This window comes from Panthera tigris, chromosome E1, assembly GCF_018350195.1.
Source record: "Panthera tigris isolate Pti1 chromosome E1, P.tigris_Pti1_mat1.1, whole genome shotgun sequence".
Classification (NCBI taxonomy): Eukaryota; Metazoa; Chordata; class Mammalia; order Carnivora; family Felidae; genus Panthera; species Panthera tigris.
Genome location: NC_056673.1, coordinates 1,433,266 through 1,460,103, shown reverse-complemented (window position 1 = coordinate 1,460,103; position 26,838 = coordinate 1,433,266). Strand labels below are relative to the sequence as shown.

General features: G+C 57.2%; 1 protein-coding gene across 4 annotated transcripts; it reads right to left on the bottom strand.

Annotated features, from left to right (window-relative positions):
• Positions 1-1,129: 1,129 nt before the first annotated feature.
• Positions 1,130-26,788, bottom strand: NUP88 (nucleoporin 88). 4 transcript variants are annotated; one of them, XM_042966002.1, is made up of 17 exons: positions 26,399-26,788; positions 24,618-24,787; positions 23,738-23,863; positions 20,201-20,287; positions 17,415-17,591; positions 13,943-14,129; positions 13,362-13,509; positions 10,360-10,458; positions 5,973-6,063; positions 4,549-4,650; positions 2,903-3,061; positions 2,567-2,692; positions 2,419-2,484; positions 2,237-2,317; positions 1,862-1,988; positions 1,622-1,740; positions 1,130-1,367 (listed from the first exon to the last, which is right to left on the bottom strand). In XM_042966002.1, exons 1-17 carry the CDS (start codon positions 26,693-26,695, stop codon positions 1,304-1,306), a joined length of 2,226 nt encoding a protein of 741 aa, XP_042821936.1. In that variant the 5' UTR covers positions 26,696-26,788; the 3' UTR covers positions 1,130-1,303. The 4 variants fall into 4 exon arrangements, with proteins under 4 accessions (XP_042821936.1, XP_042821937.1, XP_042821939.1 ...); XM_042966003.1 differs by having other exon boundaries at positions 1,649-1,740; XM_042966005.1 differs by having other exon boundaries at positions 1,862-1,934.
• Positions 26,789-26,838: the final 50 nt, after the last annotated feature.

Here is a 26,838-nt window from a genome sequence, read left to right as displayed (position 1 = left end):
GCTACACGTCTGATCCCTGGGTCACTGCTGTTCTTACTGATAATTAGAAATTTTAATACTAACTATGGAAATAGTGCTATAGGCTTGCCATGCGTCAAACATTTTAATTGGTTTAAAAAACACCTATATCCTCCTTGAGTTACACGGGATTCTAGTTCCAAAACGCAATCGCTTTAAATTCTACATCAAGCGTTAAGAGCAGCCCCCAGCTAATTTCAAGGCGTTAAAACTGGCACCAGTAACGAGGCGGGAAATTTGTAATCGCGAAGAAAAGCTGCCAGGGAACCGCGCCGTCGAGACCGGCGCTCTGCGGACCTTTCTCGCCGAAGAGGCACCGGCCGGGGACCCCGGATCAGGGACTCGCCGTGGTGTCTAGGGCCGCACAGGCAAACTGTTCGAAGTCCCTCGAGAAAAGCATCCCGTGAAACCCGAACTGAGAGTCTTTCTGGCATGAAACCGTGAGGCTACCCTTGCGGGATACCCCTCTCGGCCGGGTTTTGTGTTGTCCAGTGGGAAGCGGAGGCGAAGGTGGCACCAGCCGTGTGGACAGAGGGAGGGGAGCCGGGCCGCACGACCGTCCGTCCACGCGCGTCTCACCTACCTGCCTCCTACCTGTGAGCCACCTCACCGCGTGGCTTTCAGTCGGTGTCGCTCCGCCGTCCCTGGGCAGGTGCGGGGTCACCTTTCGGAGCTCCACGCGCCGGCGGGCGTGAAGGACCGCCGATCGGAACACAGACCCACGGTGACCGTGCTGGGACGGGGCGCGACCCAGCGCGGCTCCGAAAGGTAATCCCGCCTGCGGAGGCGATGGGCCCCGGCGGCCTCAGCACCGCGGCTCCGAGCCCACACACGTTCCGCGGAGCCGTCTGTCCTGAAGGGGCGCCTCGAAGAACGTTCAAATTAAAAAGCCGCCACCTCGTTCGCCGCGCGGTCCCCTCCCTTCGGCGCTCGGGGTCGGCCCCACGGTCGCGTTCCCGGCGCCCCCGCGTTCCAACGCGGCTCTCGTTTTTGCTCGGGTTCGGAGACGACTCCGTGTGACCCACGGCAGCTGGCAGAGCGCAGCTCAAGGTCTCCAGGGAGTTTTAAAACATCCCGGGCCCTCGCTGAGTGCAGATAAAGCACGTTCCGGTTTTTAGATAAAAGCATTTATTCAGTAACTACAAAACAAGTACGAAACGTGTGAATCACGCAGCCAAAGTTCATCCGAAACGCCGCCTTACAAATGAGATGACGCCACCTGTCCGTTTCACAAACGCGCCCGAGCCCCGACTCTGCGGCCTCGTGTGCATCCGCGGGCGGCGGCTCAGAAGGTGACGTGGTGCCGGATGTCGTTGATCTGCTTCACCATCTCTCGGATGTGCTCGCCCCTGCGAGACCGGAGGCCGTTCAGAGGGACTCGGCAGGGTGCAAACGGGTCACGCGCGCCGGAGACGCGCCGCCGAAATCCCCGGCGCGCGGCTTCGACGGGAGCGCGCCCGCCACCGCCACGCAGCCCCGCTTCCGCCCCCCACCCCCACCCGTCCCCCGCGCTCCAGGGCCCGTGTGACCCCCGGCTCCCGGGCCGGTGAGCGCGGGACGCGCCGGCGCCCGGCGGCCCCCCGCGTCGGGCGAACGCACTCACTCCTCGCGCAGGACGGACTGGATGCACCTGCGCTGGTGGGCGCTCAGGGCGATGGTGGGCTTTTGAGGGCTCGGCACCTTCTCCATCTTCCGCTGCTGGTAGTCCTTCTTCATGGTCACCTCGAGTACCCAACAGAACGCGCGTCGGCCCCGGCGGTCCGCGCGCGCTCGCTGGCCCCGGGGGCGGGGGCGGGGGCGGGGGCGGGGGGAGGCACGCCGGCCGCCGCGCGCCCTCGCCCACCTGCTTGATGGCGTTGCCCAGGTGGCGGAGCTGCTCGGGGATCAGCTGCAGCTCCTTCTTCATGTCCCGCTCGCTGTCGGACAGGACGGGGAGCTGGGCGCGGAAGCTGTGCAGCACCGTCTGCATCCTGGAGGAGGCGGCGGTGGGCGGCTGGGCCACACGGGACACCCCCCCCCCCCCCCCGTGCCCCAGACCCCGCCCCCAGCCCCCCCCATGCGCCCCAGACCCCGCCCCCAGCGCCCCCCCGCGCGCCCCAGACCCCGCCCCCGGCGCCTCCGAGGCCAGGCGGCAGCCGCCGCGGGCCCGTCTTCCCGAACCCCCGTTCGGACGCGCGCTTCGTCACCACAGGGGGTCCGGACGGCGCCACCCGCCGACCTGTTCGTGAGGTCCTCCTGTTTCTCCTTGGCCTCCTCGTACTTGTCGGCCAAGCGCTCCGCCATCTCCCGGAGGCTTTTCCTAAGGGCAGAAAACCAAGGGTCCTGGGGTCCACCCCGACGGGGAAGCCGGCGTGCGCTGGCGCGCGTCAGCCACGCTCCCGCGTCCCCCGCGGCGCTCACCTCTCCTCCCGACAGTAACTCAGGTCTCCCAGCTGTTTCTTCTTCTGGTCACACAACAGCCTGACCCTTCGAGAACGAGAGAAGCGAGGTGCGACCGGAGGCCAGGCCGAGGCCGCGACCCGCCAGGGGCCCTGCGCCGCCACCCTACCTGCGCTGGATCTCCTCCTTGGCCAGGTCCTGCTTGAGGACGTACTGCTCCCGGAACACCTGCGTGGCCCGGCTGAGGAGCTGCAGGCTCTCTCCCGGCGGAGGGGCCGCGTCTCTGTCACACGACCTGTCGGCGGGGTTTCCGCCGCACGGGCTCAGGCCGGGGGGGCGCCGTCCCTCCTTTCCGGCCTTCCCGTCCTTCCCCGGCCCCACCCCCCCCCCCACCCGCCCACGCGGAAAGGTGCCGCCCGAGACAGCGGACGGACCACGCGACACACGGCGAGTGTGAAAACGGGCGGGACCCGTTCCCCAGACCCACACGCCCCAAATCCCGTACTTCAGAAACGCCGGGTTCTCAACGCTGCGCTGCAAAATGCTTCTGATGTGCTTTTCAAAGGAATCCGGGGTTTCGGCCAGAATGCGGAGGGGAGACTCTTCCGCTGCCTTGTCTTCCTGGGTGCAGAGCAGGGGAGGGGACACCGGATGGACCGTGCTTCTGCAAAATACGGAAGTGAGTCAGACGCCATCTCCCGCGGTGTCCTCTACGGCGAGGACCCCAGGGAAGCACGGGCCGCGGCTCCCTGAGCCGTGAGAACACGGGAGGCGAGAGAGTGTTACTTGTGTGACAGGACGTGTTTTCTGCCCTGAAGAGTCACCTGGGGAAAGCGGTCCCTGTTCTACCAGGACCGACCTCTGACAAAGCATTTCTGCACTCCGTCTTTCCAAAAGATAGTTTGGATTGACAAAGGCAACACGAAAACAAACTCATCGGGGACTCTTTCTGCAAAGGACGGGAGAGCCATTTGTAAACCGGAGTCACAAACAAAAATAAATGACTCGTTTCCTAGGTGTCATTTCAGATTTGGCCAGAAAACCGCTGTACCTACTGGATTTGCTCTGTTGAACTTGATCCTAAAAAGGAGATTCACTCGAATATTACAGATATTCACAGCGGCGGTGGCGGGAGAGCAGACGCGCCCGCGGGCGCCCGACGAGCATCCTTACGTCTGTGGGACAGGAGCTACTGTAAGGACACCTGGGTCCCCGGGGAGCTGGCGCATGTGTGGTTTTTCCCTTCGGGCTTAATGGTTTCATTCCGAAGGGACCTGGTGTGACGGGGTGTCACCGTGTTAGCAAATGTGTCGAGGTAACAGGCGAAAAGGTGATTTCTTCCCACCTTAGTCTTGCTCGTTTTCAGTCTTAGTAGAAAAAACACAAAATTGATGGTGAATTGTTTATCTTCCTTTCCAAGTGGCGTAACTGTCACCCTTCAGAGGTTGTGGGGATTCCTCCAAGGACGTCAAGCGGGGCTGGTGTTCTCAACGAGGTCTGTGCGCAGAAGCCCGTGCTCTGCACCGACACGGGGCAACTGGGGGCGGGAGGGGGTCGCGTGCCCGACACTCCGGTGGCTCCTGCTCCCGCGCTTGTGACCCATGGGTGACCTTCAGGGCCGCCCAACAGTAAGTGGTGCTTGTAGCTTCACGGGAGCTCCTCGAAGGGAAGGATCAGGAGGCCACTTTCACCCCCGCCTCCCCACTGCTGAGTTCACGTCCCCTGGTGTCGCTCCGAGGCCGGTGGAGACGGGAAACTAGGGGGTCAGAAGGCTGCGGGTCTACAGCCCCAGCGGATGTGTTCCGGCGACCTGAGCACGGTGTCACCTCCCCGCACAGAAGGGACGGTGCCGTCCTTGCGGGGGGCTCGGGCTACCCTGGAGCCTGGCACAGGGACGGCGTGGATGCCATTTCCACTAAGTCACGTGAGCAGCAGAGTTCGGTATTTTACCGCTTTTCCACACTGGGAAGTAAAGTTCCCGACTCTCTGCCTAAAATAAGTCCTTTCAGGCGTGGCAGCGACAGCAGAAACCTCCACCCCTCTCGCCTGCGGAGCGTGAGTCCCGCGTCTCCAAGTGGGAACGACAGGCTCGCTCCCCGCGCGGGTTCTACAGAGCGAATGAGAGCCGCGTGGGCACGAGGACAGACTTACAACAAAGGCCTGATGAGGCACTCGTAGCCGCTGGTGACACAGATCATCGTGGGCCCCAGGATGTCTGGGACGATCCAGAACCCTCGAATCGGTGCCGGCTGCCTGGAACGACACAGCCACCGCTGACTTACAGGGACGCGGGGACCCGGAAACCGAGTTAACAGCCCAGAGGCCATCTGGCTCGCCCAAACCCGGCGGTTCCCGCCAGCTGACACGCAGCTCCCTGCCCGCCACCCAGGCCCTGCCGTCTGCCCCGCCGGCGCCCAACCCTGACCGGATGCCCCGCGCAGCGCCGGAGCACAGCCCAGCACCCGGGTCACACGGCTTCGCCTACCATCTCCGTCCCCGTCCCCGCCTGGTGGAAGAGGGCGGACCCGGGGACTCGCAGGGACAGCTTCCCGGGCCCTCAGATCTCCCCACTCCCCTGCCCTCGGGCGGCAGTGCTAGCGCAGCACCCCGCCCTGCAGCTCCTTGCACGGTGCCCTTTCACCTTTCTGGGGAGGTGAGGTTGGGGGCGGGGGAGTTAAAAGTCTTTCGGGCTTGAGACCTGCACACGGCATCCTGTGACTGCGAGCCAGGCCACTGTGGGGACGACGGCCCCCGTGTGACCTCCCGGCTCACAAGGTCCCCTCCCCCCAACGGAAGCCAAGGCCGTCCCAGCCCTGACGGCGCTCACGGATTTCCCGTCTAGGGACCCGCTCCCCAGCGGCCGTTCGTGTTTACCTGTCAGAGGAGCGGATGGGAGTCGTCACCCACTTCACCCGTTCGCCTTCTGGTGCCAAGGCCGCCCTCCCCGGCCCCAGGGGTGCCCTCGCCACCGTCCTCCGGGAGCCCCCGTGCCGCCGGCCCAGGCTCTCCCTCCTGCCGGGTCAGCCCCGGCCCCCCCCTCGGCCCAGCTCCTCCGGCCGCCTCACCGTTGCTGAGCAAGGCCGCTGCAGACCCTCAGCCCTGCTCTCCTCCCCCTGCGCCCTCCCCCGGCCCGGCGCTCTGGCCGCCCTGCAGGAGCGTCCCCCTCCGCCGGGCCACCCTGCAGGAACGGACCCCTCCGCACGCGCCCCTCCACACCTTCCCTCTTCCCAGGTCCACCCTCCTCCTGTGGCCCAGATGTCCAGAGGGCACCACGCGGAGGCAGGTACCCCTGTAGACACACGGCAGTCACTCTAGGTTCTCCCCTTTCCTCTGTTCACGGAACGTTTACCGTGCGTCGGTCCATAGAAACGGTATCGCAGACGCGAGGCCAACAGCGCACCGTGACGCACGCAGACCCGGGCTCTGCCCTGACCGACCGCACGTTCTCCGAACACAAACGGCGACCTTAACACGCGCTGGGCAGAGAAGGCCCCTCTGAAGGCCGGACGGGACGTCGGGGTCGCCTCGCCCTCCAGGCAGAGTGGGACCGGTGGGCGACGAGGGCGGGTCCTCACCTGCAGGGCAGCGGCTTCGTACACAGGATGTGCTCCACGAAGCACTTCTGTTCCGCAGCGAGCTCCTGGAGGCTGTCCTTGTCCTCCTCATCTGCAAAGGCGCAGACACACACACAAGTGACTGACGCGCGGACGCAGGTCTGCAAGTTAAATGCAGCGAAGGCTTCGTCCCGGACCCCGTCCCGGGCCGCTGCTCCCCAAGCACGACGCCTTCCCGCCGCAGACACCTGCTTCCCACGGCGGGGCTCGGCTTCAGCCCGAGGGGAGCGCGTTTTCCTCGGTCGGCCGTGTGCCCCGAGGGGACACTCCCATCCCGTCCCTTCCTCGCCCACAGCGGGCGTCTCACAACAGCTGCTCGAACGCAGTTCACAACGCACACAACCCATCCGTGTAAAGGGTGGAATTCCGTGGGAGTTTAGTGCGTTGTAAGAACTGTACAAGCGTCGCCACGGGAGTTGCAGAACCCTCGCTACCCAGAAGGAAGCCCTCGGCTGTGCCGCTGGCCCGGCCCCAGGCGGCCACCACCGATCCGCTTTGTCCCTGCGGACCCGCCCACCCTGCACACGTCACGTAAATCGCATCACACGCGTCCTCGTCTGGGCCTGGCTGCCTCCACTCAGCACGTTTTCGGGCCCTTCCGTGTTGCACGACATGCCGTCGGATAGATGGCTGTGTACCCGGGGTGATCATCTGGCTCTGAGGAGTAATGCTGCTGTGAACATTCGTTTACAATGTGCCCACTTCTCGTGGGTGTGCGCTGGGCAGAGGTCACGCTGTAACTGGAGGTTTGATCACCCGAGGAACCGCCACACCGTTTGCCCAAAGGGCTGGGACGTCTTACGTTTCCATAAACGCCGCACCGACAACACTGGTTACTGTCCTGATTTTAGCTGCTTTAATGGGCATAAAGTGGTTTTGTGGCATCTTGTTTCATGACCAATGACGCTGAACGTTTTCGTGGGCTTAACTCTCTGTACCTCATCAAAGGAACAATCTCTATTCAACTCCTCTGTCCGTTTTTCAAATTGGGCTCTTTAACTGATTACTGAGTTCTTTCACGTTCTAGACTCAAGTCCGTGACTGGACACGATTTGCGAATATTCACTCCCATTCCGAGGACTACCTCTGCACTCTTGTAATCGTGTTTTCTTCTGAGAGTTCTACAGGGTTAGGTCTTATTTTCAGGTCTTTGATCCCTTTTGAGTCATTTTTGTTATGGTGTGAGGCAGGGGTCCAATTTCATTCTCGTGTGTGTACACGCACCCTGGTCCCAGCGCCGCTTCTTAAAGAGACTCTTCTTTCCACGCTGATGTGTCCTGGGACCCTTGTGGAAACCAACTGGACTCCCGGTCCCATGCCGTCAACCCACACGTGTATGCTTGTGTCAGCATCACACTGGATTGGCGTGCCTTCTGTAAGGAGCCGTGAAATAGGGAAGTGTGGGTCCTGCAACTTTGTTCTTGTCTGTCAGGACTGTTCGCGCTCTTCTAGGTCTGTAGAATCCCAGATGAATTTTAGGGTCAGCTCGTCCATTTGTGCAAAGCTAGCTAGAACTCTGACAGGCTGGCACCGGATCTGCACATCGATCTGGGGAAGACTGCCATTTAACGGTATTAACTTTTCTGGTCCACGAACGTGGGAGGTTTATTTCTTTCAGTAACGTTTTATAGTCTTAGAAGTGTATGTTTTACACTCTCGTTAAAGTTAAGTCTTATTTTGTGTGTTTTGATGCTATTACCAACGGGATCATTTCCTTAATTTCCTTTTGGGTTACTGCTAGCGGGCAGAAACAGAACTGATACTTGCACACTGCTCCTGGGTTCTGCAACCGCTCTGGGCTCACTTATTGGTATAGATCCTTTTCTAACAGGTGTCCTATGACTTACTATGTAAAAGATCGTGTTTTTAGAGAAGAGCGTTTTCATTCTTCCTTTCTAATCCTGATGCCTTTTATTTCACTTTCTTGGCTAATTTCCTTGCCTGGCACCTCCATTACATGGAATGCAAGCGGCAGGAGCGGTGTCCTCTTGGATCTTGAGGGGAACGTGTGGAAAGCAGACGTGTAAACAACTCAACTGGACATTCAGCTGAGGTTTCCAAGCAAAACCCTGGCCACGTGTCCTGGTTTCATTGTGCCAATCGCAGTAAAATGTCAGAAAAAATACAACTGGGTTTTTACAAAAACCCCAAAGATTTGATGAGTTAGGAAATTCTCCACCTATCCGAACGGCAAAAGATACTAAAATGAAGAGATTCACTGTTAGGACATCACGCTTTAGAGGAAAAAGCCACTGATGTACTCATACCTCAGAAAGATCAAAAGGTCTCAATCTCCAGTCACACAAGGGCTCTCCGAAGAGATTAGGAGTGTGACTGATCCTGTGGCCACGTGAGGAGAACCCAAAATAGAGACGGGATCCCCCGGAAAGGCCTGTGGGTGAATGGACTTCTTGCGATATACACAAGGGGACCCAAAAAAGTCCTTCAGAATTTGTAGCCACATAAACGCTGTTTGCCTTAGACTGAAAGGGTCACGGAGATGATGAGAAAAGGCTGTTCCACCCCCAAAATTCTGCAGGCAGAAAACTGGGTAATAAACCAGCCTACCATAGGTAAGTGCTACCTTTCTGGAAAAGATGAAGGTTTGCTCAGAGGGCAACAGTGCCAGCCCGGAGGACTATCGCCAAGCCTTGAAACCTACTAGAATTTGAGTTCTGAAACTGCGTAGGACCCATGGTTGCGGTTTCCTTTCCATTTTCTCCCCTTCTGACCTGAAACGTCTGGAAATGATACGTATGCCTGTCCCACCACTGTGGTCTGGGAACAGAGAACTTGTTTTCTAGTTTCAAGGTCCAGGGAGAGGAATTCTGCCCCAGGATAGAATCTACTCTGCCCCAGGATAGAGTCTTTACATATCTGAGTTGGATGACGTAGAAGATTCAGGTAGGACTGGGGACCTGTAAGCTCATGAGATTTAGAGGCGCCTCTGACGTCCGCGTTGCTATAACGATGCTACGGTCGGTGTATTTGGCACGTGGGTCAGGTGTGAATCTTTGGAGGCCACGGGGTGCAACAGACTAGACAGAACAACGGACTCCCCAACGGGGCCTGTACCCAAATCCCCCGAACCTGTGAATCGTCAGGCCACAGGCAAAGAGGAAGAGAGGCCGCGGATGGAATAAGCGCTGCTCGTCGAGGTCTCAAAGATCATTCTGGATTATCCGGGTGGGCCCGATGCTACGACAAGCTTCCTTAAGAGGGAAAGAGGGAAGCAGAAAAGGAGAGGAGGACTCTACTCGCCCCCGCGCCCCCTGCTAACTTCGCAGCCGGAGGAAGGGGACTCCGGGCAAGGGAAGGCCGGGGAGACTGGACAAGGCTAGGGATGGGGTCTCTCCCAGAGTCTCCAGAAAGGGAGGCCATCCCAGCACCCCTAACCTAGAGAGCTGTGAGGTAATAAATCCGCACTGTTGCGGCCCGCTGAGTTCGCGGTGACTTCTCTCAGCAGCAAGACAGCTACGGAAAACACTTGGGCCCTTGCCCATCAAACGTGGGGCTGGCTGTGGGTCTTCCGTAGACGCCCGAGCAGCCTGAGGAACTTGTCATTACTCGTTTGCTGAGTGTTGGGACCAGGAAAGGCTGCCTCTCCTTAGACGCCTCTTCTGTCTGAGACGATGATGCAGCTTATGTCCTCTACTCGTGCGGCGTCCTACGCTGATGGATTTCTGGATGTGAATCCAACCTCGCGTTCCCGGGATAAATCCCACGGAGTCCTGGGCCGCCGTCCTGTTTGTACGTCCGTCACTGGATTCGGTTTGCAAACGTTCTGTTGAGGATTTTTTGCATCTGTGTTAGTGAGGGGTGTGTGTCTGCGGTTTCCTGTCCTTGCACACCTGTCTCGTGTTGGTGTCGGGGGAGCAGTGACCTCCACGAGCGAGGCGGGGGGTGCTTCCTCTCCCTTCTGTTTTTGGAAGAGCCTGTCGAAAACTGGTTTCTTTAAATGCGGAACTTTTAGAGCTCATTGTCCTGAGCTTATCTCTTCGGGTAGTTGATTGCTGTTTCGATCTCTTCACTGGTTATAGGTCTGTGCTCACGTTCTGGTTTTTGAGTCGGTGTCGGTAGTCTATCTTCCTAGGGACGAGTCCGTCTCGCCTTGGGGCCCTACGTGGCGCGGAGCTGTTCACGGTTCCCCGTCATAACCTTGAACACCGTCGCCGTGAGGTCAGCGGTAGCGTCTCCTCGCGGGGTTGGTCTCGCCAAAGGTCTGTCCGTCTTGTTGACGTTTTCCAGTGACAGTCTTTGGTTTCACTGATTTTCTCTATTACTTTTCTACTGCAAACGACTTTTCGACAGAATCTGGGAAACATATCAAAAGGCTCAGGGGACTCACCTGACCCGAGAAATTTGTGAAGCTTATGAATCCAAGTCAGCCCGACACTGTGGACGCCGGCTTCGTGAGTGCAGTGGTACCTCGAGGGACACTTGGGATCTGCAAACGGAGTCGCGAACGGAGTACAGGCCGTGTTAGAAAATGGGTCTTAGGCACCTACCCCGGCAGCCCGCAAACGCACCGGTCCACGAAGTGACAGAAGGTGACGGGACCTGCACGCGATGCTACCACAGCAGGGATCTGACGTTTTAAAACTGGAATCCAACTTTCAAATGTGTTTGAAGTATTTTTCAAAGTCATGAACACAACCCAAACGTCACTTCTAAACCTTCACAGGAGAGTTCAGCAAAACACCACCGCCGGCTGCCTGTCCGTCCCCCTCAGCACACGCATTTACAGCTCTCGTTCTGAGGACAACATGGTGCCTGAGAAAGTCACGGCTCTGGACAACACCTGTGCCGGCATCACCGACCCACGCGAACCTGTGCAAGCAAGCGCACGAGCGGGTCAGAGGCCCGGCCGTGGCTGCGGGGCGAACTGTCGTCACGGTGCGTCCAGGCAGCTGGGAAATGCCAAGTCTTACTTGTCTTGATAACGCGGACTTACAGTCTTTACGTTCAAGTTTGGATACGATTCTCTTTTTTTCCCCTTAAGTAACCTTTACTCCCAACGTGGGGCTCGACCTCACAACCCTGAACCAAAACTCACATGCTCTTCCGATCAAGCCAGCCAGGCACCCCAAGTCAATTTTTTTCCTTGCTATAATTCTTGTTTGACATTCACTCATTCATTCTAGAGGCGGCAAGAGAGAGCAAGCGCACACGCGAGAGCACTGGCGAGGAGGAGGATGTGGGAGGAAAGGGAGGAGGAGAATCCCAAGCAGTCTCCAAGTTCAGCACAGAGCCCAACAGGAGGCTCGATCCCACGACCCTGGGATCACGACCTGAGCCAAAATCAAGAGTCAGACGCTTAACTGACCGACCCACTCAGGCGCCCTGACAGTCCTGTCTATTCATACTAAGAAATACGAGGAACCGTTACGGAATTTTAATGAAAACTTCTTTACTTCTCTTGACCCCTAGTATTAGTGAGGCTACATGAGACTAAAAGATGAGTTCTGGACACTTTACTTTTGAATATTTATCTCCGTGACTCGGTACTTCTAAAACATTAAGCAACCAAAGCAAGATACAGAAATAATTTACACGCGAAAGCTAATTTAAGATGCAGCCGTCATCCATAAACCCCTAAATGAAACTTCCTTCCAAGAGCCTCACTTTACCTTTAACTTCGTGGTTCATAAATATCGTAAAGCAAATACTAGTTTTTCTTTTCTATTTTACACGTCGGGGTTCTGAAAACAGCATCGTGCCACGAAGAGTTTTAAAACTCCTGGTCTATGGCGATCCTCTCTCTGAACAATAAAATATCAAAAAGTTTCCTTTTTTCTGCCCACACTTGCCGCTCGTTCAGGTTCAAATCCTCTCATTAGGTCTACTACTGTTTCCAACGACTTTTCGAGATGTGCCTGTGGTGCTGACGTTAATAGAAAAACCTCAATATTGGGAAGTAAGAGAAATCTGTTACAGAAAAAGGCAACGTTAGTAACTGAAGTAGGAATTTGCCAGGCGTCCCTGTCACATGGTGGTCATCCACTCACGTCAATAAAAATCTGGGCATGTTTCAATGATTGGAAGGTGCCCTAAGTAAAAACATGAACAGGTCGGTTTATTAGTTTCACAGATGTGAAAATAATTAACTCTCATTAGAAGACAAAAATGCCTACGTTTAAGATTTCCCAAAGAGGGGCGCCTGGGTGGGTCAGTGGGTTAAGTGTCAGACATTTGCTCAGGTCACGGTCTCGCGGTTCGTGAGCTTGAGCCCCGCGTCGGGCTCTGTGCTGACAGCTGGAGCCTGTCTGGGATTTTCTCTCTGCCCCTATCCCACCTGCGCACGTATGTGCTCGCTCTCTCTCAAAATAAAAAAAAAAAAAAGATTTCCCAAAGACATTACGTACCTTCATAAGGAAACCAGTGAATTTGTCGCCTACGACACTGGGTCTCAGTCTCCTCAGCCCTAAAGCCAAGTTCGGAGACCACGCAGACTACACCTCTGTGGATATGGCTCCGCGAGACACGCTCGGTGAGCTCCCTACGCCGGTCTGCTGCGCAGGAACTACGACCCCTGACTGTGCCGTACCAGGCGCACAGCTGGACCACCTCCAGGCAGAGGCGAGCCCCCCTCTCTCCGCACCGGGCCCAGGAAACCGACAGGAGGCTCCGAGGCGTGGTGGGAGGGCACAGGGTCACAGGGTCTCGTGTCAGAGGAACCCCAGAGGTCATCGGATGTCGCCCCTACCGCTTCCAGATGAGAAAACGGACAGCAGGGGGGCTGACCGAATGCCTGACGTCGTCACAACTATGAGCGAAGCCCAGCACGCGCCAGGCTCCTTCCACTCAGCCCCGCGGCGTCTCAACAACACGGGCTTCCGCCGACTCAGCATCTACTCAAAAGCTCCCCGGACGAACAGAGGTAAGTTGCCGGAAAGATACCAACCCAGGTAAGTTAAAATAAAATGAAAAGATAAAAAGGACAACATTCAAACTGGCTCTGGGGCTAACAAGACTCCGTAACGTGCTCTAAAGCGAAGAAAGAGGCTTTAGAGAGCGATCTTAATGTGAGCGTGTTATCGTTTGATTTTTAAAGTTCGTTTTAAAGTTTATTTGCATACGTTTAAGTAGTTGAATCACGAAGCCAACTTTTGAGTAGACCGGGAAGAGTTCACTATTCTGACTCCAGGGGGAACCAGACCACAGACCACGATCTTAAAATGTGGGAAGCACACCCAGCCTTTCCTGGACCCAAGTGCAGCGTGGTGACTGAAGCCACGGAACGTGGCTGGCTTTGCACAGCTGGGTCCCAAACCAAGGTGCCCGGGAATGGCCTGTGACCGTCTCCGTGGAAACAGGACGGGACAAGAGTCAACTCCACCAGTACGTTACCTCTGTGAAGTCTGATGGGACAAGAGAAGTCAGAATCAAAGGGGTCGTCCTCGCCGGACGCCAGCTTCAGGGCGAGCTCCAGCTCCACGCACTCGAACACGTACAGGGAGGGGACGAGGTCGGCCCTGGGGTCCCAGGACGTCTCCGACTGTAAGAGAACCGGCAGTTTCAGGCTTCACGCTCGTATGAAAATGCACACGGTTCGGAACAGAAGAAATTCTTAATTCCACCCCTCTCACCAGGGCCTTAATGTTCTCAAAAGAGGGAAAAAAGGCCTCCCTCCTTTTGGAAGGTCGTAAATCGAGTTGAGAAGAGCCAGTTTAGCGATTCGTGGGTTCTCTGTATGTGTCACTGAGGTCCCTGAAGCCCGCCACTCCGAGCGTGGACAGACCACGTGGGCGCCTTCTAACGTCTCGCCACGTGGGCTTTTAGGTGGGCTTCACCTAACGCTAGGTGTCTAATTTCCAAACGACACAGAGGTGCCAGACATAAAGGGAAATCCTAGCGTCCTGAGCGTCCTCGCCGGCCCGGGAACCACACGCGGCGCCGGAGACGCGAACGCAGACACGGGCCTGGCTCACCGTCTGCTCGTCTTCCTCCTCCCCTTCCAGCACGACGCAGTGGTACAGCATGCCCGACTCCGTGGCAATCACCAGGATGTTGGGGACGCAGGGTAGGCAGAGGACGGCACAGGCGTCATAGCCGTAGTTGTCCTCTGCCGCGGGGTGCATGGGTAACGGGCCTAGCAGCTTCCCGACGGTCCCGGGGCTGAGGGAAGAGGGAAAGCATACTCGGACAGGTGGACGGAAGACAACCACGCCACCGCGACCCCTCTTCTGCAGCTGCCGGGCCCCATCTGAAAACACAGTGCCACGGGGGCACCTGGATGCCTCAGTCGGTTGAGTGTCTGACTCTCGATTTTGGCTCAGGTCGTGATGTTGAGGTTCGTAGGACTGAGCCCCACATCGGGCTCTAGGTTGACAGTGCAAAGCCTGCTTGGGATCCTCTCTCTCTCCCTCCCCCTCCTCCACTTTCTCAGAGGTAGACATAGAAAAACAGAGAGAGAGAGAGAGAGAGAGAGAGAGAGAGAGAAGAAAGAAAAAAAGAAAAGAAAAAAGAAAAGAAACCAGAAGCTTTAAGAAAAAACAGAAGCAGAAAATTCCGTGGCACCGGTACTCCTGATGTCTCCACGTCTCACTTTCCCCTGGACTTCCGTCTCCCTGGTGCCTCTCAACTGGAGGTAACTTTGTGCGCAAGGGGACGCCGACAACGTCTGGAGACATTTCTGGTTGTCACGGCCGGGGAGGCGGGGGCGGGAGGGCGCTTACTGGTGTCCAGAGCAGAGATGCAGCTCAACGCTGCCCCGCCCCCCAGGATGCCTCCGCAGCAGTCGCTCAGCGCAGAGACCCCGGGGCAGGGGCCCAGAGGCCGTGCCCCCTGCTCACTCTGGCTCCAGCCTCCCTCACCCCAGCGAGGCCGCGCTCCTGCAAAGGCCAGAGGAGAGCTCCCCGCTGCTAAGTCCGCGGGCCACCAACCCGACGTGCTGCCGCGTTTACTGTGGGCTCACGGCTGCGTCCCGCATCCTTCACGCGTGCAGTCCGGTCTCCTGGCTCTCTTCGGGCCCCTCCGGACACCCCTCGCTCACTTCTGGCTCGAAAATACTGGCGCTCCCCAGCATCTTGTTACAAGCCCTCTTGGCTTCACAGCACACACTCACGCGAGGGCACACCGAGCCACGCCTGGCCGGAACTACTACGGACAGCCTGTACTTTCTCCCCGAACGGAACTGCTCTCCGGGGCCTCGGACCCAGTATTTAACTGGATTAGAGCTACAGTGACTGGGTGCTGGGTGACACCCTCAGGAACCGGTGATGTCGGGCAAACACACGTTTGTCCAGAATTACAAGACCACGTGCTAAGTGCGACAATGCGAGAACGAACCAGGTACAGAGAGAGTGAGGTAAGAAAGGCGTCAAACACAAGAAAGCCCGGGGGCGCTGAGAAGGTTAAACGTGTGACTCTGGATTTTGGCTCGGGTCACAATCCCAAGGTTCGTCAGGCTCTGTGCTGACAGCGTGGACCCTGCTGGGGATTCTCCCTCTCTCCCTCCCTCTCTGCCCCTCGTCTGCTTGCTCTCTCTCAAAATAAACGAATAAACATTAAAAAAAAAAAAAAAAAAAAAAAGATCAATGGGAAAGTATATTCTGGGAAGGGGTGGTGAACCTTCCAAGCTAAGGAACAGCTCTGGAAAGTTCTGGAAGCATGAACGACAAGGACCGGCAGGAAGGAGACTTGGCTTTCTAAGACAACAGAAGACAAGTCGGCAGGCCACGTCAAGGCCCTCAGAGCCTCCCTGCCGGGCGACAGCGTCAGCAGAGGTTCACGTGAAGAGGGACAGAGCTTCACTTTCCGAAGATCAATCTGACAGCAGTGAGGGGGTGACACCGAGGGGACTGAGATGGAATTCAGGGCAGCGACCGAAGGGGACGAGGGTCTGGGCAGGAGATGAGGGTCCGAAGCAAGGACAGCAGGACGGAGAAGGGGGCTGGCGCTCAGGGAGTTTTCGCGGTTAAGGGCAACAGAATGTGGGGCTGGGCTGGACCCGAGAGGCTGTGGAAGGCGACCAGGTGATGAGGTGCGGATAGGTGGGTGCTGGCCGTGGGCGGAGGGAGGCGACAGCGTTACCACGACGGCCAACTCCGAGCAGGGGACGTTCAGGTGGAGGCGGATGCGGCTGAGAGCGAGTCCCCGCCCGCGGCGACCGCGGAGGTCCCCGTCCTCCCCTTTGTGATTCTGCTCCCGCAGGGACCCAGCGGATCCCTCAGCCCGAGCTCGGATGCCGGGGGCCACCCTCCTCCCCCCAGCTCACCCCGCCCTCTTGCAGCGCCCGAGGCCTAGGACTCACACCTGCCGCTCGCGGGGCCCTGACTTCGTAGGGGGCCAGACGACTCATAAGTGAATCAAGTCCGTTAGCCTCTGGCCTCACGCCTTTCGGGTTACAAACGGGCCAGGATCCTCGCCCTCTCCCGCCCGCGACCGTCACCCGGACTGGTGATCCTCTCTGTCCGGTCCCCTAGTTCTGACTGTCCACGGACCGCTTCCACTTCATGAGCCCACTACCGTGTCCCAGTGACCACCTGTAGTAACAACCCCCACTGGCCGCCCCTGCTGACCCCAGTTTTGGCTTCACGGCTCACCCCCTAACCCGACCGGGAACGGAGTCTTACGGACCCTTCCTCCGTAGGAAGCGTGTCCGCTTCTGCCCCTGCTTCGGAACGGCCCCCGTTCCGATCCCGTAGACGGTCAGCTAACGTCTGCAGCAGCGTCTCTAAATGTCTCTCTGCCCCAGAGAGGGTCTCTCTGTCCCTAACCGTCTGCTCTGTCCTTCTGTTTAGAAACCATCACTGGCTTCCCGCCACCCTATTCCTACAGAAAAGACCCCACGTCCCCCAACGTGGTGTTTAGCTCCTCCCAATTTCCCCCCCGGGCAGATACTTCCGGCTTTACCACGTAAGGCTCCGCAGCCGAAACCACGGCTCCAGCCACGAGAGCCTGACCACTGAGCCGCGAGAGACACACGCCCTCGGGACTGAAGCAGTCATGCCCTTCCCTGACCTTCGGTTAATCCTCATTAGAGGTCAGTCCCCGTCCGCGAAAACCTCCCCCACTTCTCCAGCCGCGGCACGCTCTCCTTCCTCTGGGTCCTCCCGCCCGAGCGCCGTGCGTGGTCCGGGGACTCACAGCCGGGGCGCAGGTCCCCACCACTAGCTGCCCTCTCAGTGCCTGGCTCACACGAGATGCACGACACTTTTGTGGTTTAGACTTTGTGAAAACAAATCCAGTCTTCGGTGATTATCCAAGAACGTTACAGAACCGACCCAAATAATACGAGGCAACCAAAGGTTAAACGGTCTGTACGCATCTTTCCCCAAGATACGCAAAGCAAGCATCAAGAGGCTGCCACACGTCGAGAGACGGGACACCCACCCACGGACCCCAGTCTGGCCGGGCCGGTCCACGAGGGGCACCCGTGGATGGCACCCCCCCACTCACCTGTGAACCAGACTGACGTACGTGAGGAAGGTCTCTCCGTTCTCGTACAAGATGTACAGCGGGTACCCCACTATGTCACCTTTGCCTTTCTGTCCAAACATGGTCTTCGGGACCGCTGACAATGGCCCGAAGTCAAACGCCACCGCTGTCTCGCCCAGAGACGCAGTGTATGCCCTTCTGAAAAGACATTTAAAAACCGATGTGTCAAAAACAAGAATGAAAACGAAACGTCTGCTAACAGGAGATGGGGATGGAGTTTGCGCTCGACGGATGACACAAAATAGAGCACAATTAAACGACAGAAACACGAAATTATACCCCGCTTCCTCTTAGTTTAAGCGTACAGACACGCAGACAGGACAGATACACGCACACACACGCACACACAGAGAGAAACAGGAAGCAAACGCTGAGCAGAGGGACACGTTCACCCCACAAGTATCTCCTTCGCATCGGCCCCGCGTCCCGGGCCCCACGCTGTCACGGGGTGCTGGGGACCCACCAGTGACTTCAGCCAAGGCCCCGCCCTCCAGTGAGACACGCAGGGCACACGCAGAAAGGAACACGCAGCACAAAGCCAGAAAATGACATTGTCGAGAAAAATGAAGTTGGGGAGGGGGGCTGCCTCGGGCTGGGCTGCCTGGGAAGGAACCTGACGCGGTGATGTCTGAGCACGGATTCAAAGGAAGGAGGGGAGGCGTCAGTGGCCACATGGGAACGGGGTGGATGTTGTCTGAGGAATGAACAGCGAAGAGGCTGAGCTCAGAACCGGGACACAGAGGGAGGAAGAAACTGGAGGGGACATCCTGTGGGTTGCGGTCAAGAATAAAGCAGAATGAAGGGTGCCTGGGGGGCTCAGTCGGTTCAGCGTCCGACTTCGGCTCAGGTCATGATCTCACAGTTCGTGAGTTCAAGCCCCACTTAGGGCTCTGTGCTGACAGCTCAGGGCCTGGAGCCCGTTTCGGATTCTGTGACTCCGTCTCTCTCTGTCCCTCCTCTACTTGTGCTCTTTCTCTCTCTAAAAATAAGTAAACGTTGAAAAAAAAGAATAGAACGGAATGACCTGCTTTATACCCACAGTGTCGCTCTGGCTGCCACGTTAAGGAGAAACTATAGGAGATGACAAAGATTTCTTTTTCTTAATATTTTTCTGTAGGTTTCCCCAATTTTCTACAATAAACACATATTATCTTTATCATCAGGAAAAACAAATGACGAAACACGCGACTTCGTAATTTTAAAGTTCAGTATGACGGGTTATCCGAGGAGACTCCAGTTCAATAGAGGGTTACTAAGTGCGGGTAGAAGAAACTCATACGGTTGGAGGAGCGATGTCACTTTGTTGTGCTGCAACCACCACGTGTGAGTTTATCGCGTGGAAAGGTATATGGTGTCAGGAGGCAGGGAAAAAAAATGAGGAAGCCCCAAATCAGAACAAAAGAACAGCCTGCGTTCAACTAAATGACCACGACAATGAAGGGACAACAGACATGGAAGTCAGAGAGACTTCAGTGACCCCTGGCTGTCAAAAGTTACCAAGAGCTTAATAAATGCAGGTGTGTTCCCCATGATGACAGGTGTCGATGAGTGAGTGCCAACCCCGTGCCAGGACCCAGGCTACGCACTTTTATGCATCACCTCGTCCATCCCGTACGGCGATCCTAGTAGAAAGCGCCGTGACTCTATATTCACGGAACACGGACACGAGGCTCGGGGCCGCTGAACGGCCGGCGTGCGCCACAGTGAACACGCGGCGGGGCGGAGATCAGAACCCGGGGCCTGGAGCTCGGAACAAGTGCGCGGGCAGGGAAGGTGCCCGACCCCGGGGGTGGGGTGGAGCTGCCGAGTCCCGGAGGCCGGTACCTGCCACGCGGGGGTGGAAGCTTTAATTTAAGAAGCGACTGCCCGACACTGACATGGCTGAGCTGAAACGTTCACCCTGAGACTCTCCCGGAGAGTGAAATCGGCCCCAGGTCAGCGGCAACCTGGGACTGGGCGCCAACGCGGGTTCTCCACGTTCCCAAACGTTAAGATCCAATAAATGTAAGTTCACAGCCCTAGCTCACGGGGTGAGGCGGGGACTGTGGGTCAGGGGCAAGGGCAGTACAGATCTAGACCCCCGCTGTCCCCGCCCCACGACGCTGTTCACATACCGAAGAGCTACGTGGGAAGTAGTCACAGGACGAAGAGTTGGGAAACAGGAATAAACACGACTACTAGAGACGACCACCACGGAGACATGGAAAAAACCAAATGGAACTTCTAAAAATACAGCTACTAAAAACGTCACTCTACATGCACAGGCTGTGGGCGGTCCTGTGTAGTCATCACCAGAAAGACCGGTCAGGAGGCCAGAGGGACGGGGTTTGTGAGTTCCAAGGGTGACCGCTGGTGGTTGGGGAGCCTGGAGCGTGCCCCTGTGGGGGGTGGGGGGGGGGGTGGGCGCCGGAGTCAGAAGGGCTCCCTCTTCCTCTCCAGGTTCTGGGTGTACACGGTCTGGGAGGCAGGCGGCCCGACACTCTGACCTCGAACCTCTGCCATGACATAACTCATCGCCTCCGTCAGGACACAGGAGGGAGCCCGTGCCAGGCAGTCATTCTAGAACCTTCTCAAGAAGGGAGCAGCTGGCAGCGATAGTGACCCTCAGCCACTCTGTCCGGCCGCCCACTTCTGCTCACTCCTCAGGTCCCCGGCGGTGTGGTCACCGCTGGAAAACCTTATAATCTCTGTTGAAACTGCACTTACGAGCCCAATAAAGGAACTATTTTGTGACACAAATAACTCACCCTTTATTGAGTATCAGGCTCTCCTCTTCCGTTTCTGAAAGCACAATGACCTTGACGGGTGTCTGAGGCTCACGGAGAGAGTAGATCCTGGCGAAGAGAAGAGCACAGAGCCCGCACTTAAAATTCTTTTCTTTTTTTTTTAACAACGTTCAAAGTTTTGAGAGAGAGACGGAGTGCGCGCACGCAGAGTGGGGGAGGGGCCGAGAGAGACAGAATCCCAAGCAGGTTCCCCATCCTCCCGGAGCCGGACTCGGGGCTCGGTCCCAAGGACCGTGAGATCCTGACCCGAGCTGAAATCAAACAACTGAGCCCCCGGGTGCCCCAAAACTCTTTCATCTCAAAAGCGCCCTTCTCCATCTGATCGCTGCCGGAGAATCTTCCTACTGGTTTTTACAACCATTTCTCTGCCAAAGGGTGTGCTCGCACTGACAAAGCAGCCCACTTCGCCTGTGTCCGTGGGCCCTGCACCAACACCCTCTCTCGCCCCCGAAGCCCTATGAGCCCGCCGCACCCCGTCACGGGTCTGGATCTACCCCTGAGTCCGCAGGCACACTCACCTCGTCCCAGCGTCCCCCCAACCGCCCCAAGTGCACCAGCACCCCCGCGCGCGCACCCCGACTCTGCAGCCACGTCCGCCGCCCCCTGTACGCCCACCGGGCGCAGAGGGAGGGACGCCCGGCCCCCAACGACCCGCGTAGCTGGACGAGACGCAGCACCACGTCGTCCCTACTTACTAGGGCAGCAGCATAAAACCGGAAATGCTTTCTGTAAATTTTTTTTGCCAAAATCGTTTTAATCTAAAGCAATAAAGTCAACGACACATGTGGCTACAGTTAAAAGGAGAATTTTCAAAAGGCCAATAACATCGTTATCAGAAACCTAACACCCCTTATGAAGCCCGTATGGAGTCAATCACTTACCTCGTCCGACCACCCTCAGAAGTTTTATTTATTTAAAAAAAAAAAAATTTTTTTTTTTTTAACGTTTATTTATTTTTGAGACAGAGACAGAGCATGAACAGAGGAGGGGCAGAGAGAGAGGGAGACACAGAATCTGAAACAGGCTCCAGGCTCTGAGCTGTCAGCACAGAGCCCGATGCGGGGCTTGAACTCACGGACTGTGAGATCATGACCTGAGCCGAAGTCAGACACTCAACCGACTGAGCCACCCAGGCGCCCCCACCCTCAGAAGTTTTAAACTCCGTTTGCTCCGTTACCAGCGAAATACCATTTAATAGACGTTTTCAACAAAAATCTGATGCAACCGACCACGCACGCACGGTGGTCTTCCTGGCTGCCCGCGCGCGCTCCTGACCTCAAGGTGCGTGCTAATACCAGATGGGACGCGTGAGAAGGGAAGGCAGCGGAAGGGACAGCAAGCACAACAGAGCGTCGAGGGGTGTCCTGTTGCCCCGAAGCCGTCCACAGGCTCCAGAGGTCAGGGGGAGGGAAGTGACCGGTGCCCCGTACTTATTTATTTTTTACAAGTTCATTTATTGTGAGGGAGAGTGCGTTCACGCATGAGCAGGGGAGAGGCAGAGAGAGACAGAGAGAGAGAGAGACAGAGAGAGAGAGAGACAGAGAGAGACAGAGAGAGAGAGAGACAGAGAGAGAGAGACAGAGAGAGAGAGAGAGAGAGAGACAGAGAGAGAGAGAGAGAGAGAGAGACAGAGAGAGAGACAGAGAGAGAGAGAGAGACAGAGAGAGAGAGAGAGAGACAGAGAGAGAGCGCGCGCGCCAAGCAGACTCCACACTCAGTGCAGAGCCCGACGTGCGGCTCAAATTCATGAACCGTGAGGTCACGACCTGAGCCAGACACTTGACAGACTAAGCCGCCCGGGCGCCCCAAACACCCCATATTTTAAAAAGAACCTCCAACAGTTGGGACCAGATACCTCCTTCTGGGCGTCACATGAGAAGGGCCTCGGCCACACCCCGGCCCCCAGCCGGTTTCTCAGCCCACGTGACAGGAAGACCAGGAGCCCGTCAGTGTTCAGGACGAGCTCTGTGAAGGGAGGGCGGCCCCTCCTGCTTTCCAAGGCAGACGGGTGAGCAGGGCGACACTCGGCCAGACTTAGAGGCGCCTGTACGTAGTAACGGGAGACTCGTGTCTCACGTCCCGGCCGAATGCCAGACGTGCTGCGGGAGCCACAGGCCACCAGGTCGGGGAATTCTCGGCTGAACCTGACACCTCACATCCCAGGGCTGGTGGCACGGGAGTACTATACGGTATCTACTTCCCATACAGAAATTTCTAGGGCCGGGCTGGAACAGCGTCGGGACTATGGTGCAGGTGCTCAGTTCCCTGTGGCCCTTGGGGGGCAGAGGAAAGGACCCTGGCAGGTCCCAGGACTCCACAGGAAAGGGCACAATGGTTACGCTGAGGGTGCAGGAGATAGCACGTGTGTGTACGCCCCACCGTGAGAGAGGGCCCAGGGCACTACCGCTCGCAGAGCGCCTCCGTCACCAGCGGCCCGAGGCTAAGTGCCGCCCGGGCCAGGCGGGGGCGGGGGGAGGGGGGGGGAAGGCACACACCTGCACGGAGCCTACCACGTCAACGGAGGTCACTGGTGGCAGACAGGACCAAACGGGGACCGGGGTCAGGCCCACCCCCTTTACAGACAGCTGTCTCCCTCAGCTGCCCCATTCTCCCTACCCCCACTACCGAGGAGCTGGACCCAGAGGAAGCAGGAGGCAGCCCCTCCTTACACGTCGCCCCCACCTCAGGGTGCGGGGACACAAACAAGAGCCAGAGCAGACCAGGCCCTCCCCACCCGTTTCAGATGCCCCAGTCTGGGCCTGTGAGAAGGGGCCACGACATGCTGCTGATGTGGACCGAACATCAGAGTTTTAAACTAGGCAGACCAAGTTTTACTAACTAAAAGTGACCGGAAAGCTCTGAGATCTAAGAGGCCAGAAAGGGATCAACCATTCAGCAAGGAAGGAAAAGCTGATAAGGCACAGCTAAAAACGGTGATTAAGAAAAATAAAACCAGAGGGACCCATCAGCTCGGTCTCCCCAGTAAATGTTTCACATGAGGCAGATCCAGAAAGTTAACTGGGAACGTTATAGAAATCTCTGGAGGACTGGGGCATGTGATCGTAGAGTTCAAAACCCGGAAGGGCGTTTAGAAGCTGTCAGATCGAACCTGCTAATTTTACAAAATTGGAAACTGAGGCTCCCCTAAAAAGAATTTCGGATCTCGAAGACAGAGGCAGTGTCGGGACAAGAATTCAAATCTCTCAACTCCCACTTGTATTCTTTTCCCGATGGTACACGACCTCCAAGATGACACGCTGAGAGGGGACGTGCCAGCAGACCGGTAAAGGAGACGGACGGGACGAGCCAAGACAGAGCGGCAGTGGCTCCGGCACGCAGGGGAGGGCGTTCAGACGACCTGCCTGCACACTGGTCACAAGGGCCACGAGGCAGAGCCGTCGGCCGTCCCGGGACCCGTTCAGTGGAGCCCCAGCTGTCAGCCAACGAGCGGAAAGAGAATCTCCCCTCGCAAAGCTCCCAGAGGGAAACAGAGCGTACCTGATCACGTTGTCCGAGGTCAGCAGCACGACGTGGGGGTCCAGCAGCTCACTCGGGTACCAGGCGGCGTGCTTCAGGGTCAGGGAGGCCGAGCTGGTGAAGAACCTCTCGGCGACAGGCGTGGTGCTAAAGCGAGGACAACAGCTCCCTAAAACGTTCTGCGGCACGTGAATGGAAACCTTCTACAGGGAAATCTATCTTACTACCGCTTGGTCCTTTCCGTCAAATATTCTCTCAACTCTTGCTGAGAGCAAAGCATCTATTCAGTCAATATCAGTAAGAACCGAAATAAAAAGATTTTCTAAAGTACAGAGTGTTTTCTAAAAATGACCTTATACGTGATCTTAGGTGTCACGTCTTACTTGATCCCTGCAGGAGCCCTGGGAGAAACTGCTCGGGAACTACCATCACTGCTGCGGAAGCGAGGAAATGGATTTAGAAAGCGGACGTTTTACGGGGACCGGGTCTCCGCGCTGTGGCGCTCAAGGGGGGTTTCTAGCTTGCACTCTTTTCTACAAATCTGAGTCAGACTCTCGCTTGTCTGGATTTGTTGAAAAACACAAGACACCAAAACTAAACTCAGTTAAACTACGAGCAAACGGTCTGACTCCCAGACACTAGCTGCTTTCGACACGTCATGCTGCCTCTACCTACTTGAAGACGGAACCCCGATTAGACAGCGCTTCGACAGTTCGGGCAGAAGAAACGTGACCTTACATATAGCACAGACGCGACAGGCAGCCAAGGTGCAGACCAGCTGCAACACCGCAATGTTCGATTCGTGGCACAGAAAACGCACCTTCACCACCACGGGGCTCGAACAACTGTCCGCACGTACGACAGGAGACACAAACACACGTTCCGTGGACGTACGACTTACCTGCAATTCACCGTCGGTTTTCCGCCTTCGAATTCAGAATTCTTCCCCCATCTTTTGGGCAGCTCTAACACCGTAAGTCCTTTCATTCCTATGAGTGCCACATGCTGCTGCGTGGGACTTAACAGGACTTGATAGATTTCAAACAGGGGCGGATTTATGCAAAGCAACCTCTGGAAATTAAAAACAAACTGGTCAAAATAGCTCGTGTCCAGGTAAACACACGTGGCAGGTGCTTGGGAGCACAAGTTACCCGATACTACGCTACAGCTGTGCACCACAGCTAACGCAGGACTCGCCGTAGGACAATGAAGCAGCCTGGATAACGGCTAACACTTGGGCCGTTAACTGTTGGAAGATTTTTAACCACTGAGACTGGAATGTTACAAGGGACGCACCACATTTCCCTACCCTGCAAAATAAATACTCTGCATAATTTCCCTTTTCTTAAAAAAAATTTTTTAACGTTTATTTTTGAGAGAGAGAGGGAGGGAGGGAGGGAGGCGGAGGAGGGGCAGAGACACAGAATCCGAAGCGGGGTCCAGGCTTGGAGCTGTCAGCACAGAGCCCGACGTGGGGCTCAAACTCACAAACCGTGAGATCGTGACAGGAGCCGAAGTCGGACGCTTAACTGACTGAAGCCACCCAGGCATCCCTAAATTTTTTTTAATTGCTTTATTTTTGAGAGAGGGAGTGAGAGAGAGAGAGCGCGTGTGCGCGCAGGGGAGGGGCAAAGAGAGCGCGAGACACAGAATCCAAAGCAGGCCCCCAGTCTCTGAGCTGTCTGCACAGAGCCCGACGCGGGGCTTGAACTCACGAACCATGAGATCGTGACCTGAGCTGAAGTCAGACGCTTAACTCACTGAACCACCCAGGCGCCCCATAATTTCCCTTTTCGCGACCAAACTCCAGCCTGCCCCTGGCAGTCCCACTCCCCACCTGCATTCTGCACCCCCATCAGGTCAGCCTGTGTAGACCCGTGCCGTTTTCAGGACTGCAGAAACCTGCTAATCACCCCGTGAAAATCAAGTCACTTCTCATCAGCGAGAGTCCGCCAGCGGCTCGGGGCAGAGGTCATGCGGTAGAACAGGCGGCACGTTTTCTGTGTTTTAATCTTTGAAAGAAGGGAAGCCGGTAATTACAAGCAAAGGCCGCAACGACTGACCGCAGCAAGTCTGGGCCGCTCTCTGTCTAGCCCCAATTTCACACGCGGTCCGCTACAATCAGAAACGAGCAAAACTCCCTCCCTTCCGACTTGGGGAACGAGCTCATCTTCTAGAAGGAAAAGAAGGAATTCACAGGGGACTCCCGCACGGCAGGCACAAAACCCGAAACCCGGGTTTTTCAAGTCTACCCCTGCCTCGGCGCTCGGCGCAACCCCAGGAGGGAGTCAGGATTACGATTATCTGGCGGGCGTCCCGTCGCGGAACCGGCTTCTCAGAACCAGCCTCCCGAGAAGCGCCCCCCGCACCCCCACGCTCTCTCCGCTCCCCTTCATCGCGGGTGTTTTCCCGGCGGCTTGCACGGCCGCTGCCCTGAGCCCGGGCCCCAAGAACCCACGCGCCCCGAGAGCATGAGTTGCTCTAACGGTGTCGGAGACCGTAAGCCTCTGACGAGGGAACAAAGACGCAAAGGGAGGCCGCCAGAGGCCAAAACGACGAGGAGAGGCGCCTCCCGCTCTCAGCTGGGCGCCCCCCAAGGGACGAGGGCTTACACCTGTCGGCACACCTGCCGGCGTGCGCGGGAGACCCGAACCCCGGGCAGGCCCCTGCTCGGGGCCGTACCTGGTACTGGGAGAGGGAGGGCTCCTCGCCCGCGCCGCCGAGGCCCCGCAGCCGGACCACCAGGAAGGAGCTGTCGTCCGCGTCCCACAGGAAGAGCTCTCCGCCCAGGCCCAACACCAGGTTCCTCGTGAGCAGCGGCGGCGACGAGGGCGACGGGGAACACGTCGGCTTCTCGGCTTCGGCCGGGCTCTGGCTCTGGCTCTTCAGCCCCTCGCGGAGCCGCAAGAACACGGCGTGGTTGGGAAGCCAGGACTGCCACGGCTCCCCGTCGCCCGCGGGCCCCTCGGCTGCCGCCATCTTGGCCCAACTGCGCTGGTCTCCCCAGTCGCTCCGCGCGCCGCAGAGCGCAGCCAATCCGCGGGCGGCCGGTCGCCCTTCGGCCAATCACCGAGCAGGCAGGCCGGAAGCACGCGTCCACGGGGGCGGGGCCAAAGGGAGGG

Bases quoted from the DNA above. Each gene is read 5' to 3' on its own strand.
- NUP88 (XM_042966002.1), bottom strand. From the start codon at position 26,695: ATGGCGGCAGCCGAGGGGCCCGCGGGCGACGGGGAGCCGTGGCAGTCC. The intron at 13,510-13,942 runs GTGAGCCAGGCC...GTTCTCTTACAG, and splicing joins AGGAGGAAGACGAGCAGACG to TCGGAGACGTCCTGGGACCC. The intron at 4,651-5,972 runs GTGAGGACCCGC...GTGTCGTTCCAG, and splicing joins ACGAAGCCGCTGCCCTGCAG to GCAGCCGGCACCGATTCGAG.